The following is a 19,802-nucleotide window of genomic DNA, read 5'->3' as shown; positions in this document are numbered from 1 at the left end:
TTCAGTCTCAAACCAGACCAGCCAGCTCTGACAAGTCACATAATTCTACCTCTCACACACAATCACACACTCACACATCAGTCATGGGCTCAGTGGTGGGTAATTTGAGGTTGATTGGCACACTGAGGTTTGTATCAGACGTAATATTCTAAGTGAGAAGTGGAAGATGATGTGTAATCATGTAGATAGTTACGAAACTGACAATTGCTCACAATTACATGGCTGATGCACGCTAAGTGTCATGCTGGTGGACTGTGAGACGATCGGCAGAAGCCCAATAGGGAGAGGGGAGACAGGCCATTGACAAGTACTGACATGGGCTTCTGAGGAGCAAGTGTGTGTGTGTGTCTGTGTGTGTGTGTCTATGTGTGTTTGAGTTCATCTGGGATGCCTGTAACTCTGTAAAGTCAGACACCAATTTAAAATGTTCATGCTGTTTGAGCATACATTCATAGTTCTGTCAGTCTGACAGAAGGACAGCTCTGTCTCACTGCTCAGTGAAATATGCCTGTTCCTGTACAGGTTCGTGGCCAGAGGCGGTCAATAAAAAAAGAACAAAGAACAATAAAGTTGAAGCTGTGCTGTCCTTTTGTTAATGTATAAAGTTTCCAGCTGTTTCAACCATACTCTACTGTATAGTTCAGTCCCCTATCACATAAGTGCAGTATCAGCCTACAGTCTATGTTAAAGACAATACTCTAATTCTGTAAGTGTACCTAAAAATATTTTCTTTAACACGCAGTTAATTTCAAAATGCTAAAATATCCTTTGGGAGAACGACACATATGAGGAAAGCCTAGAATGGCTTAGTCACAATTTTTTTAAATAATGGCCCTCATGCTAGAAATATTTTCTCCAATAATAGTCTTTAAAGCTTTATCGGGACATAAGGCCAGGCTTACAATATAATAATGCAACAGAGAATGATGGAGGGTGTAGTAATAGCGGTAGAAGGGCAATGCTTGTATTAAAATGCTATTTCAGTAAATACAGAAATGTACACTGTATGGACTGTTTGATTATGCTATACACTCAGGATTTCTGTAAGCAGATTATCTGAAGGACCTTCCAACCTGACAGCATATTGTAAAGCAGTAAGATGTGCAGTAATGTAAATATAAATGGCTGTATCTAATAATAGACTGTGAATGCATTCAGCATTGAGATGAGCAAATCTACAGTACTGTCAAACATTTGGACACACCTTCCAATTCACTTGAATGAGAAAGTGTGTCCAAACTTTTGACTACTCTATGTGGAAAATCAAGTCAATAACTCCCACACCCCCCACCCCCCACCCTCACCCCTGTGTGTTTAAAGTGACTACTCAAAAAATTATACTAGGTTGTTACCGCGAATAGGCAATCTCATCTCATTACATTCCAATCACGGCATCCAATTATGCAACTGCACAACTAAGAACAGAGTTGCTGCTTTAAACACAATGATTTTCCAAATTAAACAAAAAAGCCATAATAGAAGCTTTGCACAAATGGGTTATTCAAGGGCAGAGTTAAATATGCACAGGATTGTTTGCATCAATGGGAGGAAGGACTTTGATTCAGAGACTGGCTGTGCTCAACCTGACTGACTGACGACTTTTGTCATTAAAGGAGCAAAGGTCCAGTAAATGTGCTGTTTAACTTTGGGGTATCATTACCTATTGTATTACCTCTAATTTGCAACTGATTTGGAGAATGATATCTCTATATTTTAACCCTAAGTTTTACTTAAAGCAGTATATATCAACAGCTTCATGTATTGCTTATGATACATCACTGAATACTTCAAAATTCAAATTCAAAATCTTTGCTCAAAAAACACTGGATTCTACACTTCATATCATGCTATATAATTTTGCTAGACCCTTACTAGCTGTTAAATGCCCACATCTTCTTGACTCCACACCCCCATTTTGTAAAACTGTTTCTTGGCAGTTTCTGATCTCTAGTCGAGATGCAATGTCACTTTAGTCATTTTCTCAAACTTGCCAAACTACCCACAGAGCCACAGAGGACATTATACAACTGTTTTCACAGGCTGTGTAGCACTCTTTGTGAATGGTAAATTGACTTTGACATGTAATATCAGTGGAGTGCTCCCTTATCAAAAAAAGAGGCACATATCCGAATAATTAGGAAATACATTTCATCATTTTTTTTCATTTCTCTGAGACATGTTCAGGCACAATGTATCAGAAATCTAAAAAATGCTGTAAATATTGATTTAAATGTGCAGTATATCCATACTGTTGGCACATAAATGCTTTGTTAGATTTTCCTCTTCCATTATTTAACACATTGGATATTTAATGTATTCAATGTGACCACCAGTTTGATGTAGTGGAAGAGAAGAGGTAATATAATTACAGCCAGAAAGTTGAAACATTTACAGTAATGTGTTTGGCAGTAGCACAGATTCCATAACTGACAGTCTTCCTCACATTGTGTTACCGTGAAGTGTTAAGTTAAAACAAGAATGATTCACAAACAGTGTTTGACACAGGTCAGGTTTGCTCTGCATGACCCGAGGAAAATCTGCTTTGGATCAAAACATGCTCTCATTAAATAGTGGCGGCTTGCAGTGCAGGTGTTTTTCCTTTTCATTAGCTTGTTTTTTTTTTTTTATCCAGACAAGTCTGAATGTCATCCTGCATCATTACCGACAACCAGAGATTAAAAGGATGGAGGAGAGAGAGAGTAAGATGGAGAGAGGATGGTGGAGAGTCAGAGACAGAGAGAGATTGACAGATAGGAATAGGGAGAGAGAGGTAGAAAGATGAAGATGGACTAACATGGCGCTGCTGGCAGTAGAGCTGGACAGAGCGGTGCTCGAGATCACGCCACACTTGGAGCATTTCAGGAGCAGTCGGCTACGCGCCTCCGCTGGGACACTTTGGACATGTGCACGCACGCACGCACGCACGCACGCACACACACACACACACACACACACACACACACACACACACACACACACACACACACACACAGACAGACACACACAACCATGTGGGGAGGAGGGAGGGAGAGTGGAGGTGAAGGGATGTGTGGAAACACAAGTTCCAGTTATGACAATGGGTGAATGTATAGGTGTCACAGTTGCAAAAGAACCAGAAGAAAAGAAAGAAAAAAAAATGGACACAACAGAGAGGGAGTGGAAAAGAAAAAAAAGGGGTGGGAGGGAGAAAAGAAAGAAAGGCAAATTAAAACCAGATCTTAAAAAGTAGCAGCAATGAAAAACAGTCAGAATACAAAGACTGATTCAGAGCAAGTAGAGAAAAAGTGAGAGACAGACATTGCAATGTTACAGCAGAGTCATGTGGATTAACAGATTACAATGACACGGACAGGAAATACACCAATCATTTTATGAGACCGCCTGTGTGTGTAATGTATCTGTACATGTGACTGTGCACAATGAAGCTTTATAAGGATGTGAACCAAAACAAAATACTTTCCTTTGGCTGTTTACTTATAGTTGACTGCTCTGAGAAACAGCATGCATGTGTGTGTGTGTGTGTGTATATATATTGCGAGTTGAGAATGATGGGGAGATGCACAGGCTATGCTACACAGCTCATTGCCTTAGTGCCAGCCACATCCCCACCGCTTCATGAGGAAATACATTACGCTAATGACAGCCTGTCCTGTTAGTACCACTACTAACTACTGTGTGTGGGAGTGTGTACTTCTAAACACACGCTTCTAAGAATCTTAGAGGAAATGGGCTTAATACTCGGATAACACCAAGGACTTTGTCTGTAACAAAGAAGGTTACACCTGTTTGTGTGTGTCCAAGTGCGCGTGTGTTTGTACACATTAAACGGTTTAATCTCGGTTGCATCACAGAGTAACAAAAGCTAATCAATTCCCCGGAGAGCCTGTTAACCCTTTCAGCGGTACACAAATTATCAATTTCAATTTGCGCAAGAGGCAGAGACTGGAGGAAATGTAATGAGAGAGAGGAAAGAGAAAGAGAGAAAACAACGGAATCAATACGTATGGAAATGAAAACATGGATTTGGCTTTGAGAGCTGAGGAAATCTCCATTTGTGGGATTAGCAAAGATGATGAACAACCGCCAGCTCAGTAAAAGTAATGTTGTAGGTGGTTGCATATGCATGTTTGTCTTTTATGTGTGTATATATATATATATATCACGTAAGCGCATGTTTGTTTGAAATAGACTTTTTTTTTATCTTATAGGATTTCAATCGTGCATAAGGCAAATAATCCCGGTGTTTACAGTATGTAATTAGGTTTCCATCTGCCATTGATTTTCATATCTACTGTATTCAACTGTCTTATAAAACTGAGAAAACTGGATGAAAACCATATGCACGTGGAATGGTAGTGAAATACTGTTAGATTCCACAGAGCAACAGAACAGAACAGATGTCTTGTCATTTTGGTGCCAAATTGGATTGTATTTTTTGATGATTTATGCGGTAGACACAGGTGTACAAGTAGGTGTCGTGTTCAGACACCACTGAAGCAGTTTGAGTTAGTTGCCATGAAAATGTCTACCTGAATTTGTGTCTGACAGAGGATAACATTTATTTAATGCAGCAAATTTGAATTGTGTGGATGGATGCGTAAGTGGTGTGCGTTTTGCAGGGGCTTGTGTTATTGTCTTTTGTGTGTAGCTGTGCATGTGTGTGTGTGTGTGAGGTGCTAAGGGTTGAAGAAGTTAACTTACCCCGCTCGCTGCTTTTTAGACTTGTCTGAGATGCCGTCTCGAGACATGAGCTTGTTAAACACCACGATCCCAATGAGCATATTCACCTGAGGGAGACAGAGAGCAGAGTTTGATCAAGATTGCAATAATAGGTTGCCAGCAGGGATTCCATTTATGTGCTGTATAACAAGTTTTCTGTATATTCTTTAAAGTTTCTGCAGATTGAAGATGACTTTGTAATTGTCGCACAGACTGGAGACTGCAAGTGACAGTGCTTTAGCTGTCAGGGCTCCAAGGCTGACTTGCTCCAGTGTAAGAGAAACATTAAATTCATCTCAGTAAGATTTTAGCCACAGCATGCATTCATTTTCTATCTCACAGCTATTCTTTGAAAATCTACAATTTGTCCATGATGAAAAAACTGATGGTTAAAATGCCCACATTGACTCTGAACAGTTGGTTACATCAATTAAGATTATGCAGAAGATGCGGGCACATAAAGGGGAGGCATACATTTTTAATGATTGCAGCTGAATTTTGTTAAATGTTTTTAAATCTTTTTCACTACCAACAAAGGCCAGATGGTGCCATTAACACAGAAAAGTTACACAAACACACCGATTACTCATCAATTGTATGATACAGAAATATTGTTCCTGTCCCTTAACGCTGGCCGCTCAATCCCTTCTCCTAGAAATTATTATACTTATAACCAAGTCCTGCCAGTGCCTAAACATAATCATAAAAAGTTTAATGATGCTGCGGTTTCTACTAGTGAATACTGTGCTGCAAGATTGGATATTTTGGTGGGAATTATGTTTGTAGCAAAAAATATTTGCTGTTGCGATTAAGTAGTGTATGAATGTAATTTCTGGGAGACAGAGTTGCTAATAAGTACTTTAAGAAATGATGTGCCGTCTTTGATTTAAAAACGTCCCCCTCTCAATATAAGTAATACACATATACCATTTGACATCTGTCTTTTATTTAACAAAAATGTCATAAGAAGACTGCCTCCTCTCCCTTCAGTTCATCATTTTATCATTATAAGTTTCTCCATGTGCGAGTGAATGAAATGTCTGAGTTTCTTCTGACAGCCAGCCATGACCGTGATATGACAGCGTGACAGGCCTGGATTAGCGTTATTAATTCCTGTAAAACACTTTGTAAACCCTGCTTTTAGGCAAGTGCTGCACTTTATACACAGCACTCAGCAAAATTATCACTCTAAGCAGTGACTTTTCCATTTGGGTTGATTGCTTTAAAAACATAGAGAAAATAAATAAATAAATAAATGAATGAATAAATAAATATACTGATTGCATCTCGGTTTCTGATCTGAGCCAAGGCTTGTTACTTATAGACCTCTTCCACTGTGAAATCCCTCCCATCTGGGAGATTTGCTATGCTGTTGACATGTTCCTTAAAATCCTGATTTCCAACATTCTCAACCGTCCCCTCGCTGTCGCATCCTCCATGTTTGGTTATTCATCTCGTGTTAAGTTGGATTAAGAAGGTGAGATGCCTTACTGACAAATCATATTCACATTCTTGTACATACCTCTACTGTGAATGCAGTGTATTTCTATTCTTATCAACTGGCTTAGTTAAGAATCTGACTTTCATGCGGTCAGATTCATTTTCAGATTTTGCTGCTCGATTCTTACTTAAAGCATTTTGCTTGGGCACAGCTACGGTGCATCTGGCAGCTTTTACAATTTGCTAAAAACTCTCTCTCTCTCTCTCTCTCTCTCTATCTCTCTCATCTCCTTCTCTCTCATGTGTGCGCTTCTGCTGCTGACAACTACCTATGATGTGCCAGATTGTGAAAGCGTTATTGTCATGCCAGTCGTGTCTGGCCCCAGCTCTGTGAGTCAGCATCATCCTGCTCTGCTATTTGCCCAAGGCCAGGTTCATTAATTAGAGAAAAGTCCTGTGGGAAGGTCTGTGTTTCTCTGCTCGACGTCCCACTCTCATTACAGCTGTTTGTTAGAGTGGGACCACAGCAACAACACTGGGGGGCCGGGGACCGTCAGGCAGCAGCTGGGGTGCAGAGTGTACATCGACATTGTGGAGACAGAAATGGAGGTAAGATGGAAACATACCAAGGAATGCCAGACACTGAAAAGCAACTTATAAGGACAACTGTCTTTTGATTTTGCCTTTATATATTAGTAATATTGGAAATGATCATAATCCTGACTGCTCAGCACTATATAATCCTTGCATTTATACTGCAGTTTGAGAAAACTGTCAAATTGCCATCCTCTTGTCAGGAATTTACTTCAGGAAAATGCATATCACTCTGCACACTTGTGACGTTGTCTTATCCATACTGTTCCTTCCTGACATGTACTGTAAGTGTGCAAAAATCGTCAGAAAAAGAAAACCAGATGCATGAGCGCACACACACACACACACACACACACACACACACACACACACACACACACACACACACACACACACACACACACACACACACACACACACACACACACACACACACACACACACACACACACACACACACACACACACACAGTGACAACAACAGCATTGGCAGCAATTACCAAACTAAATGTTAGTGCCCCATCCAGACTTATTAAGCTTAGTAGTGGAAATATCTACCCAGGGATTCATTTAGGGGAAATCAGCTAATCCTAGAAATAGCCACATACAGCAGCACACAACAACAGATTATTAAAACACCACTGAGATGCAATCAATGCACTCAATTTTGCTGTGGAACAATATAGAGCTATATCTACTTGTTCATAAAAATGTCTTTTTTTATTGCAATTGGCAAAGGACATATTATTATGATTGTGGCACACACTCATAGTCGCATACTCATGTGTGAAAATAACTTTTTTACATAAGAAAAAACGTTTCGCCTTAACTACATTTGCTACTGTGACTCACACTTCCAAAATACCAATGAGAGTGAGATATTTGGCTGTTGGGGTAGATGCAGAATTCAATCCAAGCATGTGGTGCATTGCCAGGAAAAACTTGTCTGCTGGAATGTGTTTTAGTCTTTTTTTCCAAAGATGACATTTTTAAGTCAAGGATCGAAGTGGTCAGTGTATCATTTTGTTGTGTACAGCCCGAGTATGTACACTCACATGTGCATGTGGGAGTAAAAGGAAAGAAAAATCCTCAGCGGTCAATAGGCAGGTCTGTAAAGCTCAGCAATGTGACAGGGAGAGAAAGAGTATGGTACGACTGGACACGAGGTCAACTAGTAAAGAGAGAGTATGTGGAGTAGACTCACCAAAACGATGACAGCAGCGGGTCCGACGAAGGCATAAAGCAGACCGCCCTCCAAGGATAACCAGCAACTGGAGGAAAGGAGCAATAATAAAATGTTTCATGCGCTAAATAAAAGTGTAAAACATAACTTCACCACATTCCAGTCTCACATACCAGCTGTTGTGAGTGCCAACTACTTAACCACAATAGGTACACAACCAATTAAGGATCACATTTGCTTGAATTTCCTCAGTGAGGGATAAAGCAGTCATAAGTGCTCATATCAGTTAATATTGCCCTCAGTGCTGAGCAAATGTATTATGTATTGTACATTACCTAAAACATATCCTCAAACTGTAAATGGTCTTGTGAAATTTCATTTGATGTGAAGACTATTGAGACTTAATGAGTTTAAATGTGTCCTCCAGTGATGTCATCAGAGCATAGTGAAACCCCTCCGTTGTCTTAATTGCAGCTCAATATAAAAAAGAAAGGAAGCAAAAGATGAAAAACACATGGCCCAAAAGCTAATATACACTCCTCTTATTAATGAGTTACTTAATATGTTTCTTATAAAGTGAAAGAGAGCAAATTTGTAAATATAATCTGGAAATTAGATTTTTTAAATTGTTTTCATCGAATCAATTACACCATTGACTGGGTAAGCAAACATGTTCTTTGTGTGTGAATTGCCTGTTACGGGAAGCCCAACAGTACTAATTGTCAATTGTGCTTCGATTTTTTCTACTATAATATATGCGTCGCTTCCAAAATACAATTTCCATGAGACACATGGACGGTCTGGAATATGATGTTTGACTCAGTACAAATTATACTTGATTGCATAAAAACCTGGTGCTGTCCATGTGACATTCCGACAAACATTTGCCCCAAAACATTTTTTCTTCACATGCAAGGTGGATTAATTTTGTCAAATCAATGAGACTGATTTTTCTCAAAGCTCTGACAACAAAACCACACTTTTCAATCTGCTTCTTATTCGATTAACGGCACAAAACTTTCTGCTTGATGTCACATATTTCCATCAATCAGAGTTTAACAGCATTTGAATCAATATCTGATACAATTGTTGGGTTGTTAATACTGTTCAAAACCACCCAACCAGCTCAGAACCATTCTGGGGAATTAAACTCTTAATAAATCAAACTTAATGATGGTTGTCCGACTTTAACTTTGATTATTTTATACATACAATCTCAAACCTAGTTTTCAGGAACTATGTGTCCTGAGAGGACTCTGCAGCATCTCTTAAAGCTGGTATTAATAACAACACAGTGTTTTGCCCATAAATGGAGCACATACTGAGACACAGATGTGCTCTGCATTTTGCCAAGTGCATGCCGGGACAATGTTTAGCTCCCCCTGTGACACAGGATAGGAATAAAATATAGATGGATGGATGAAAAACAGACTATGTTGTTGATATAAATAATGTGAAAAATACATTTAGGGTTTATACATTCAGCTGTGTAATAAAGAAGTACCTCAGCTGTTGTATAAAATAGAACTGTATAAAATAATATGAAAAATACCGTAGCTTGAAACCTTCAGGAAAAGAAAGGCACCATTTCACACAACAAAGGGTAATTTGAATTGGTCGGCTGTAAGGACAATAGATGGTGCGGATCCAGGGCTCATCCAAACATAAATGATAGCTAAAAACTGGTTTCAAGTGATACTATCCTTATCAAGTTTTGATTGATGTGTGTGTCAGGACAGTGGGTCAGGATGTTGTACTCACTAGCTGGCTGTGCCGTATCCTCTTGCTCGGGTGAAACCCACTGACACTGCTACAACTAGGGCTGGAAGACCTGCAGACGAATAGAAAGAGAGAGATCAAAAGGGGGAGACAAAGGATAAAAGGAAGCCTTAATGGGGACGATAAAGCACGTTGGCCAGATTCTCAACAGAAGTGAACAGCTGCATATGTGTCCCTTCCATTCAAATGCTAAGCAGCCATGCAATACTGTGTAACGTGGATATGAGACTGCTCTGTCAGTAAGCCCAAGTGTTCTGCATGTGCTCCCTGATACGCGGGTCTAGCTACATGAATGAAAATTGGGTTTAAATCACAGCTCTGCCCTTAAAATTTGACAGTATTTGACATCTTGTCTTTTCATCTGCAATGTATGTTACACTGCCATCAGTGACACACTAATGCAGCATGCCTGTGTGTGGGTACATGTGGATAGTTGTAAGTCTGAGAGCATGTGAGACTAAGGGATAGTTTATCACAATGTGACGTATAGCTTGGTATAGCCAATAAGTCATGCCTTGATTAGCTAAATCAAGTGATTAGTGTGTGTGTGTGTGTGCGTGTGCGTGTGCGTATGTGTGTGTGTGCGTGTGTGTGTGTGTGTGTGTGTGTGTGTGTGTGTGTGTGTGTGTGTGTGTGTGTGTGTGTGTGTGTGTGTGTGTGTGTGAATGAGAGAGAAAGACAGTGAGACTGAGTGTCACAGCGCATGCCAGAAAAAGAAGGAAATATGCTGGGCCCATAATGAGCTTGGCTCTGAAATATTCATGTAATTAACAAAGCTGTGATTATGGCTGCAAATGAAAAGCAATTAGAAAAAGTCACATTAACATTAACAAATAAGATGGTGGGGAGCCAGGCCGGTCCACTAACCCACATGCACAAAGTTTCAATTAGGCAACAGCAACATCAATCTAGCTTTTTAGCAATGTATAACACAATAAATACACACACATATATCTATACATCACACTTGCACACTCTTCTGCTAATCTAACACAGATCCAGTCACACCCCAAATCTCCTGTTTCCATGGTGACTGATTTCAATCACATAATTTGGGGAGAAAATTGCAAAATGGACGTGAGGAGGATAAGCTCTTTGATCCCCTCCACTCTGAGGGACTGTTTCATGCTTTTCATGTGCATCAGTGAAGTGCATCCTATAATTCTATAGCTATCACTGCATACATACCAAACACAGTCTCACACTGTGTCAGTATCTCTCTCAATCTGTGACTGTACAACAGTCTATACATTCTCTCTCCTCTGTATCAGGTAAGGGCATCAGTGACTTGGCAGATTAGACCGGTGGGATCAATATCAAGTGAAATGAACAGACGGTGTGTGTGGGTGTGTGTGTGTGTGTGTGTGGAGATGTTGGTGGGGGCTGCGGTTGTAATTTCGAGGGCTATCTTGAAGCATCTTGCCAGTGTTGTGCAGATGTTATCATATGTTTTGATTATCCTCTAACATCCCCAGTGCCTGTTGCATCAGGTTGGGGTGTACTGAGAGGACAGAATAATAGAGTGACATGGAGGCTGAATGGAACAGAGGAGACGTATAGTTGAATAGCCCAGAGGAGTGAGATTACCTTTTCTCTGAATGTATGGTGTGAAACCCTCGGTGTGTGTTGCATGTGCAAATCCATGTGTAAGTTTGGCTGCATTAGATATGATTACATTAGAAACTGTAATGAATGCCTTCCAGTAAATTGAGCCCGCGCTGAAACAAATTATAGTATACAGCAAGGAAAAATGGGATATAAATGAGAACAGAGCAAATGAAGGTTTTTAAGCATTATGCTGACAACAATTTCAACACTATAACTTAATATTCTGTTACGCTTTCATGTCTGTCTTGCCAGGGGTGGAGCAGCAATTTTAAAACAGTGGGGGTTCTAGGGGTGGGACATGATAACCACAACCGTACCCCCACCCTCCCACACACACACACTTTCATCCCTGGATGCATTGCTATAATTTTCTTCACCACCACATGCAAATAATATATCTTCACCCTGGAATGCTATATACTCAATGACTTTAGATTATTGTCAAGTGTAAAAAAAAAAGAAGCTTTTCACACAAATATAAAGAAAAACACTTGTCTTTTTCCTTACATCATCCATGATACACAACAGGATTCAACTTGAGCTACATTGTCCAACTCGACCATACCCGTTGTTGGTGCCATATGCTGGGATAGTCGGGTTTGTGTTTGTGTTTGGCCTCAGCTGTCAGTTTTGCACCTTTCATGCACGTCACGGGGGGGTGTGGTCATGGAGCAGTGATTGAGTGATTGAATGAATGGGCATATATTCACCTGTTTACCGCGGCGGCGGCATGGAGAGGGGGTGAGCAGGGAGAGCGTATTTTTTGTTGATCGCTTAATCTAACTACAAACTGAGTACCTGAACATCTTGCCGTGCCTTGCCTTGTTTGTCTGTTTGTTTGACGTTGGAAATAAATACACACTCAGTCGGAAAACACGGAAATGGCTCTGTTGTTTATGTAGCGAGTCAGCAGTGCAATGCTCCCTCACTTAGCCTCTCAGTGACTCCGTTTTCTGTTTTGAGTCACTATATTTTGTCAACAAAAAAGCGGCTACTACACCCAGACGGCACACTTGGAAACGATCACGCCACACGGTGCATCACTGCAACGCCAGACTCATCGCAACGCGGACTTCAGACCGGTAGGCCTGTATCACTCGCATTCATTCATGCTGTGTATGTTGGATTGAACGCAGTTCGATTGACAGCGCGTCCATTGGGGAGCGCTGCCCGCATGCGAAAGTCCGCTGAGACACGCTGCTCGTTGAGAGTGAATATCTGTGGTGTTCCTTTTTCCCCAATACCTATGGATGTGAAATAAATGATCTGTGGAAAAGGGAAAAATTATGCTGGGTGTATTGTTGATTCACTGCGCAAATCACTGAGCTGCTGAGCTTAAAAAAAAAAAAAAAAAACCCCGCAATATGAGTGAAACAAAGGAAAGAGTGGAAAACAATGAGTTTGAAGCAGTGGATGCCAAAAGAAATGTCAAACTCACTGCAAAAGCCTTGGCAAATAAAGTTGAAGATCTACAAAAGGAACGTAAAACTCATGTGAACAAAATAAAGGGCTTAATACCTGCAATGAAAAGGCTTATGAAACAAAAGGAAAATGCACAGGAGTTGAAATCTCAGTTGCAAACTCTCACTCAGCTCCTTGATACTGCTGTTAACCTGCATCAAACAATAATTCCACTGTTACCTGAGGATGAAAAGGTTAGACAGAAGGATTGGTTCTCAAGCATTGAACATTACAGCAGTACATTTGAGAATGATGTGATTCAGTGGTTGGAGGAAAAGGAACATGTTCCCAACCCTGTGGAAAATGATTTGGTTGCAGCAACAAAGGATGTGTGTCACCTTCAAATGGATGATGCCTCACAGGCAGCAGCACAGGACAACACAGGCCCCATCACACTTTATGGAGGCCTACAGGATGATGTGAAACCAAGTGATAGCATATCAAATGTGCAAAGCAGACGATCTGCAAAAAGTGCTGCAAGTGGAAAAAGCTCTGGAAGTGGTAAAAGGTCCAACGTATCAGGGACTTCTTCTGCTCGCATCAAGGCAGAAGCTGATTTGGCTGCACTGATGGCACGGCAAAAACTTCTACAGGACAAACATGCACTGGAAGAGGAGGAGGAGCAAATACGGAAACGTAAGGAAAGGCTCAAGCTGGATGAAGAAATTGCTGCACACTCTGCAAAAGTGAGTGTGCTAAGGGCTGCTAGCACATCTGGTTCTAAAAACACTGTAACAGACCGGTCCAATGCAATGAATTCTTACCTTAAAAACGAACAAGGAAAAACAAAGTTCAATATTGACGCCGCTCCTTTCATTCCTCAGAGGCTGGAAACATCTAAACAGCAATCTAAAATCATGGACAGCAAACAGGTGACAAGGCCTAAATCAGACAGGCTGACCCACGCGGCTCACTTTCAGCCTCCCGCTTTAAAGCGCCACCTACCTGAGTTTAATCCTCAGCCCAATGCTCTTAATGATCAGATGCATCATGGAAACATTCTCAACGTTGGAGGTTCAGCAAGCAGTGGGGAGCAAAACAATGTTGTTGATATCATGAAAAGACAGAATGAAATAACAACACTACTGATACAACAGCAGCAACGAGCATCCTTGCCTAAAAGAGATATTCAGGTGTATGATGGTGACCCATTGCAGTTTCATACATTTATGAGAGCCTTTGAAAATGGTGTTGAAAGCAAGGCCACCAGTCATAGTGATTGCCTGTACTTTCTCGAGCAATTCACCAGAGGTCGCCCAAGAGACCTTGTAAGAAGCTGCCAACACATGGATCCACACAGGGGCTACGCTCAGGCCAAAATCCTGTTACAAGAACATTTTGGAGATGAACAAAGGGTTGCAGCTGCTTATATGGACAAGGCATTGTCGTGGGCCCCGATTAAATCAGAGGACGTGAAGGCGCTTCAAGACTACAGCTTATTTCTCAGAGGCTGCTCGAATGCAATGAACGAGGTGCAGTATATGTTTGAAATGGATATGCCTGTTAACATGCTGACAATAGTAAAGAAGCTGCCTTACAAGCTAAGGGATCGATGGAGGACAACTGCTTGTGAAATACAAGAGAGACGTAACCAAAGGGCTACATTCAATGATATTGTCCATTTCATCGAAAGGCAAGCAAGGATTCTAACAGACCCAGTATTCGGGGACATTCAGGATGCATCACCAGCATTAAACAGAGGCATGAGTCGAACCAACTTAAAACCTAGACCTAGGCCAAAGGGAAGTAGTTTTGCTACAACTATGACCACTGTACAGAACAATTACACAACAACAAAGGGAAGGAGACCAGACACGACCTCATCAGTCAAGAAAGTTTGTCCGTTTTGTGAGGGTGGACACACTTTGGAGTTTTGCTCTCGATTGGAGAAAAGGGCTCACGCCGAGAAGATCACTTTTTTGAGGGAAAAGGGAATGTGCTTCGGCTGTTTGTGTATAGGACACGTCAGCAAGGACTGTCGAAAGCGTCTCTCATGCAAAGTGTGCAGTTTGAAACACCCCACACTGCTTCACATCCACTCAAAGGAAAGGGATCCAGTGAGAGAGGGAGAACCAGGCGCCGCAGTGGGCTGTGCTCTGGTATCCAATGGGCTTACTGGGGCTGGTGGTCATGACTGCAAGCTTCCTATAGTTCCAGTACAGATTAAATCCAAGAAAGGTAACCATGCAGTGGTTACTTATGCCTTCTTGGATCAGGGTAGCACGGCTGTTTTCTGCACAGTAAATCTGATGAACAAGCTCAACCTCTCAGGGAAGAAGACACGAATTCTCTTGCGGACAATGGGTCAGGAGAAGGTTGTTAATAGCTATGTGATCACAGGACTGGAGGTGGCTGGCTTGGATGGGGAGACATACTGTGATTTGCCCAATACCTATACCCAGGAGTGTATGCCAGTCCATAAGGGAAACATTCCATGTCAAAGGGATCTTAGGAGGTGGCCGCACTTGAGAGATGTTCACTTACCTGACATTGACTCCGAAGTTGAGCTGTTGATTGGAACAAATGTACCAAAGGCACTGGAACCACTACAAGTCATCCGTAGTGTGGAGGATGGACCTTATGCCATTAAGACTATTTTGGGCTGGACTGTTAATGGACCACTGGGGGGAGACAGTGGTGATGGAATGGATGTTGCGACCGTTAACAGAATCTCAGTCCTGAACTTGGAGGAGCTCTGGCAGCAGCAGTTCAGAACAGATTTCCCAGAATGTGGCTATGATGAACAACCTGGTCAGTCAAGAGAAGATCAAAAGTTCATGAGGTTGGCCCAGGATTCGGCCAGACTTGTAGATGGCCATTACCAGATTGCATTGCCCCTGAGAAGTTCTGTGAACATGCCAAACAACAAGAAGGTTGCCGAGCAGCGTGCCCTAAACCTAAAGAGGAGGTTTAAAAGGGACTCGTCATTTCAACAGCAGTACACAGATTTTATGAATGACATGGTCGCCAAGGGATACGCAGAGCAAGTACCTTCCGATGAGCTGGCACGTAGTGATGGAAGGCTGTGGTATATCCCACACCATGGTGTTTATCACCCTCAGAAAGGAAAAATCCGTGTGGTTTTTGATTGTGCAGCCACTTTCCAGTCAACGTCTCTCAATGCTCAACTGCTACAAGGTCCAGATCTCACTAGCTCGCTGATTGGCGTCCTGGCCAGATTCAGGAAGGAACCGGTGGTGATCATGGCAGACATAGAGTCTATGTTTCACCAAGTAAGGGTACCAAGGGAAGACGCTGACCTATTGAGGTTCCTCTGGTGGCCCAAAGGTGATGTCACCCAAGACCTAGTGGACTTCAGAATGTTGGTACATCTTTTTGGTGCGACCTCCTCACCAAGTTGTGCTAACTTTGCATTGAGGAAATGTGCTGAGGACAACGAAGAACAGTTCTGCCAAGAGGCCATTGAGAAGCTGTTGCATTGCTTCTATGTGGACGACTGTCTGGTATCGACAGCCAGTGAGGAAGAAGCGGTGGCGCTGTACAGTGACTTGGTTTCTATATGTGCCAAAGGAGGCTTTAAGCTGACAAAATGGATGAGCAATAGGCGTGCAGTGATGGCAGCAATCCCAGGAGATCAAAGAGCAAAGGGCATAAAGGACTTGGATCTGGACCACGACCTATTACCTGTGGAGAGGGTGCTTGGGGTGCAATGGTGCATTCAGTCTGATGCCTTCAAGTTTAAAATCCTGGTGCAGGACAGGCCTGTGACGAGGAGGGGGATCCTTTCTGTCATCAGTTCGATATATGATCCTTTAGGAATCCTGAGTCCCATTGTCCTCTCTGCTAAAATCATTTTGCAGGACCTGTGCAGGCGGCAACTCGGCTGGGATGACCCTATACCACCATCAGCTGCACAGGAATGGACAAACTGGTTAAAAGAGCTTCATCAGTTAGAGCACTTCCAGGTTTCTCGGTGTCTAAAGCCCCCAGATTTTGGAGAAGTCACTGTGGCACAATTGCACCACTTTACAGACGCAAGTGAAAACGGTTATGGTGTAGTGACCTACCTGCTCCTGCAGAATGCACGTTCACAGGTACATAGCAGCTTTGTCATGGGAAAGTCCAGGGTGTCTCCTCTGAAGTCGGTCTCAATACCTCGTATGGAGCTCACAGCTGCTACCATGGCAAGTCGTCTGGACACCTTTTGGAAAAGGGAGTTGCGCATGTCATTAACAGAGTCAACATTTTGGACTGACAGCACCTCCGTGCTAAAGTACATTAAGAACGAGACTTCAAGGTTCCGTACCTTTGTCGCCAACAGGGTCTCAGAAATACTCAAAGTGTCACAGCCATCTCAGTGGAGGTATGTAAACACTCTAAGCAATCCTGCAGATGTGGCCTCCAGAGGGCTGAAGGCTGACACATTCCTGAGGAGTGAGACTTGGTTGTCAGGACCTGCATATCTTCTGCATCCGGAACAGGACTGGCCTGTGAGTCCAGATTGTTTGGGTGAACTTCTTCCAAATGATCCAGAAGTCAAGGTCAGTGTTGCAGTGAATGCGGTGCAGATCTCAGAGGATGTGGATGCAACCACTCGACTAATCCATCATTTTTCCTCTTGGACCTGTTTGAGAAGGGCTGTGGCTTGGGTTATCAGGCTAAAGAACTTGCTGCGGTGTCTTAGCCAGAGGAGGAAATGGTCTGACTCAGCAGCCACTCAGTCTGAGCCATGGGAAAAACAAAGATCGTCCTCAGAGCAGGGAAATGGAGAAGTCAAAGACCTCACATGGAGAGGTTTCCTCACAGTAGATGAGTTGCTGGATGCTGAAATGGAAATCATCAGATTTTGCCAGAGGAAGAGGTTTCCCAACGAACTCTCTAGTTTACAGAGTGGCGGAAATGTGAAAAAGAATAGTCACATCTCCAAACTCTCTCCTGTATTGGAGGATGGTATCCTGAGGGTTGGTGGACGATTAAGTAGGGCAGCTTTACCTGAAGATGCAAAACACCCTGCTATTCTGACCAAAGAGCTCCACATTTCAGACCTTCTCCTGAGGCACATACATCAACAGGTTGGTCATGGAGGACGCAACTACATGTTGTCCAAGTTGCGTCAAAGGTTCTGGATTCCAGGGGTTGGCACAGCCATAAGGAGGATTTTGTCAAAGTGTGTTGTTTGTCGGAGGCTGCAAGCTGCTCCAGGGTGCCAGCTGATGGCTGATCTTCCTGCTGACAGGGTCTGTCCAGACGAAGCTCCATTCACCAGAGTCGGCGTGGATTACTTTGGACCGTTTGAGGTTAAGAGCCGGAGGAGGGTAGTAAAAAGATATGGAGTCATATTCACCTGTTTGGCAATACGAGCTGTCCATATCGAAGTGGCTCCTTCGCTGGATACAGACTCTTTTATCAACGCACTACGACGATTCATGGCAAGGCGTGGCCAAGTCCGGGAAATTCGGTCAGACAATGGAACAAATTTTATTGGAGGAGAACGTGAGCTGAGAGAGGCCATCAGGGGTTGGAATCAAGCTCAGATAAATGATGTTCTTCTTCAAAAGGAGGTAAAGTGGGTTTTCAACCCTCCAGCTGGATCACACCATGGTGGCGTCTGGGAAAGGTTGATCAGATCCGTGCGGAAGGTCTTCAATTCCATCTTTAAGGTGCAAAATCTTGATGAGGAGGGACTGCACACTGTCCTCTGTGAGGTGGAAGCCATCATTAACGGTCGGCCAATCACCAAGGCTTCAACCGACCCTAATGATCTCGAAGCTTTAACACCTAATCATCTTTTGCTGTTAAAAACCTTCCCTTCCTTGCCACCAGGGGAATTTCAAAGAAATGACATCTACGCTCATCGACGCTGGAAGCAGGTCCAGTATATGTCCAATCTATTCTGGAAGCGATGGACTAAGGAATATTTACCACAGTTGCAGGAACGGCAGAAGTGGACAGGTATCAAGCGCAACTTTGTGGTAGGAGACGTCGTGCTTATCGTGGATGAAACAGCACCGCGGAACTCGTGGGTCATGGGAAGGGTCATCCAGACCTTTCCAGACAGAAGAGGATTTGTGCGTAGGTTGCTGATCAAGACCAAGACCAGCTCCTTGGAAAGGCCCATAACCAAAGTCTGTCTTCTGCAGGAGGCGGAAGTCTGACTTCTTGGTTCTGGGAGGACGTTTCTGCTGGGACAGTTAGACTGACTTTATTGACCGACAGCACAACATGGTTAAGATTACTCCATGAAGTTGTGTGTTTGAACTTTTGGACTTGACTAGACTTGACTTTTCTTTCAGGGAGAAGAGCGCATTGATGAACTATACCGATGGACTATAAACAAGGGCAATGGTGGATTTCGTTATTTCATGTGTCTTGTTTATTTGTTATATGTAATTATTGCAGTAATAATAATTAGGGGCTGGGTTGTTGGTGCCATATGCTGGGATAGTCGGGTTTGTGTTTGTGTTTGGCCTCAGCTGTCAGTTTTGCACCTTTCATGCACGTCACGGGGGGGTGTGGTCATGGAGCAGTGATTGAGTGATTGAATGAATGGGCATATATTCACCTGTTTACCGCGGCGGCGGCATGGAGAGGGGGTGAGCAGGGAGAGCGTATTTTTTGTTGATCGCTTAATCTAACTACAAACTGAGTACCTGAACATCTTGCCGTGCCTTGCCTTGTTTGTCTGTTTGTTTGACGTTGGAAATAAATACACACTCAGTCGGAAAACACGGAAATGGCTCTGTTGTTTATGTAGCGAGTCAGCAGTGCAATGCTCCCTCACTTAGCCTCTCAGTGACTCCGTTTTCTGTTTTGAGTCACTATACCCGTTACTCAAAACCAGCGTCAGTGGGTGAAGCTGTGAAGAACACAGCAGCTTTGACATTACAAAAACAGCACTCCACTCAAAACGTCAGAAGTAACAAATGGGAAAATGACTTTATTGCTAAGTATTAAATAGCCATTTTATACGTCTTATCTTTTAATATCCTCATCTGTTATCACAGCCAGTGAAAAGTGACAGTATGCATGCACATAACTTTACCGTACTGGCTTAGTG

General features: G+C 42.6%; 1 protein-coding gene across 1 annotated transcript in view; it reads right to left on the bottom strand.

Moving 5' to 3' along the window:
- The window catches only part of adgrb2 (adhesion G protein-coupled receptor B2), a 150,746-nt gene that overhangs the window by 30,780 nt on the left and 100,164 nt on the right, over nt 1-19,802 (bottom strand). The window contains exons 20-23 of the mRNA XM_062435728.1: nt 9,698-9,767; nt 7,958-8,024; nt 4,702-4,787; nt 2,795-2,893 (exon numbers count right to left, since the gene is read on the bottom strand). Of these exons, the coding sequence (XP_062291712.1) occupies nt 2,795-2,893; nt 4,702-4,787; nt 7,958-8,024; nt 9,698-9,767 (322 nt within the window). The remainder of the gene's footprint in view (nt 1-2,794; nt 2,894-4,701; nt 4,788-7,957; nt 8,025-9,697; nt 9,768-19,802) is intronic.

Source organism: Scomber scombrus, chromosome 16, assembly GCF_963691925.1.
Source record: "Scomber scombrus chromosome 16, fScoSco1.1, whole genome shotgun sequence".
Lineage (NCBI taxonomy): Eukaryota > Metazoa > Chordata > Actinopteri > Scombriformes > Scombridae > Scomber > Scomber scombrus.
The sequence above is the reverse complement of the archived record's forward strand: the minus strand, read 5'-3'. Positions and strand labels throughout refer to the sequence as shown.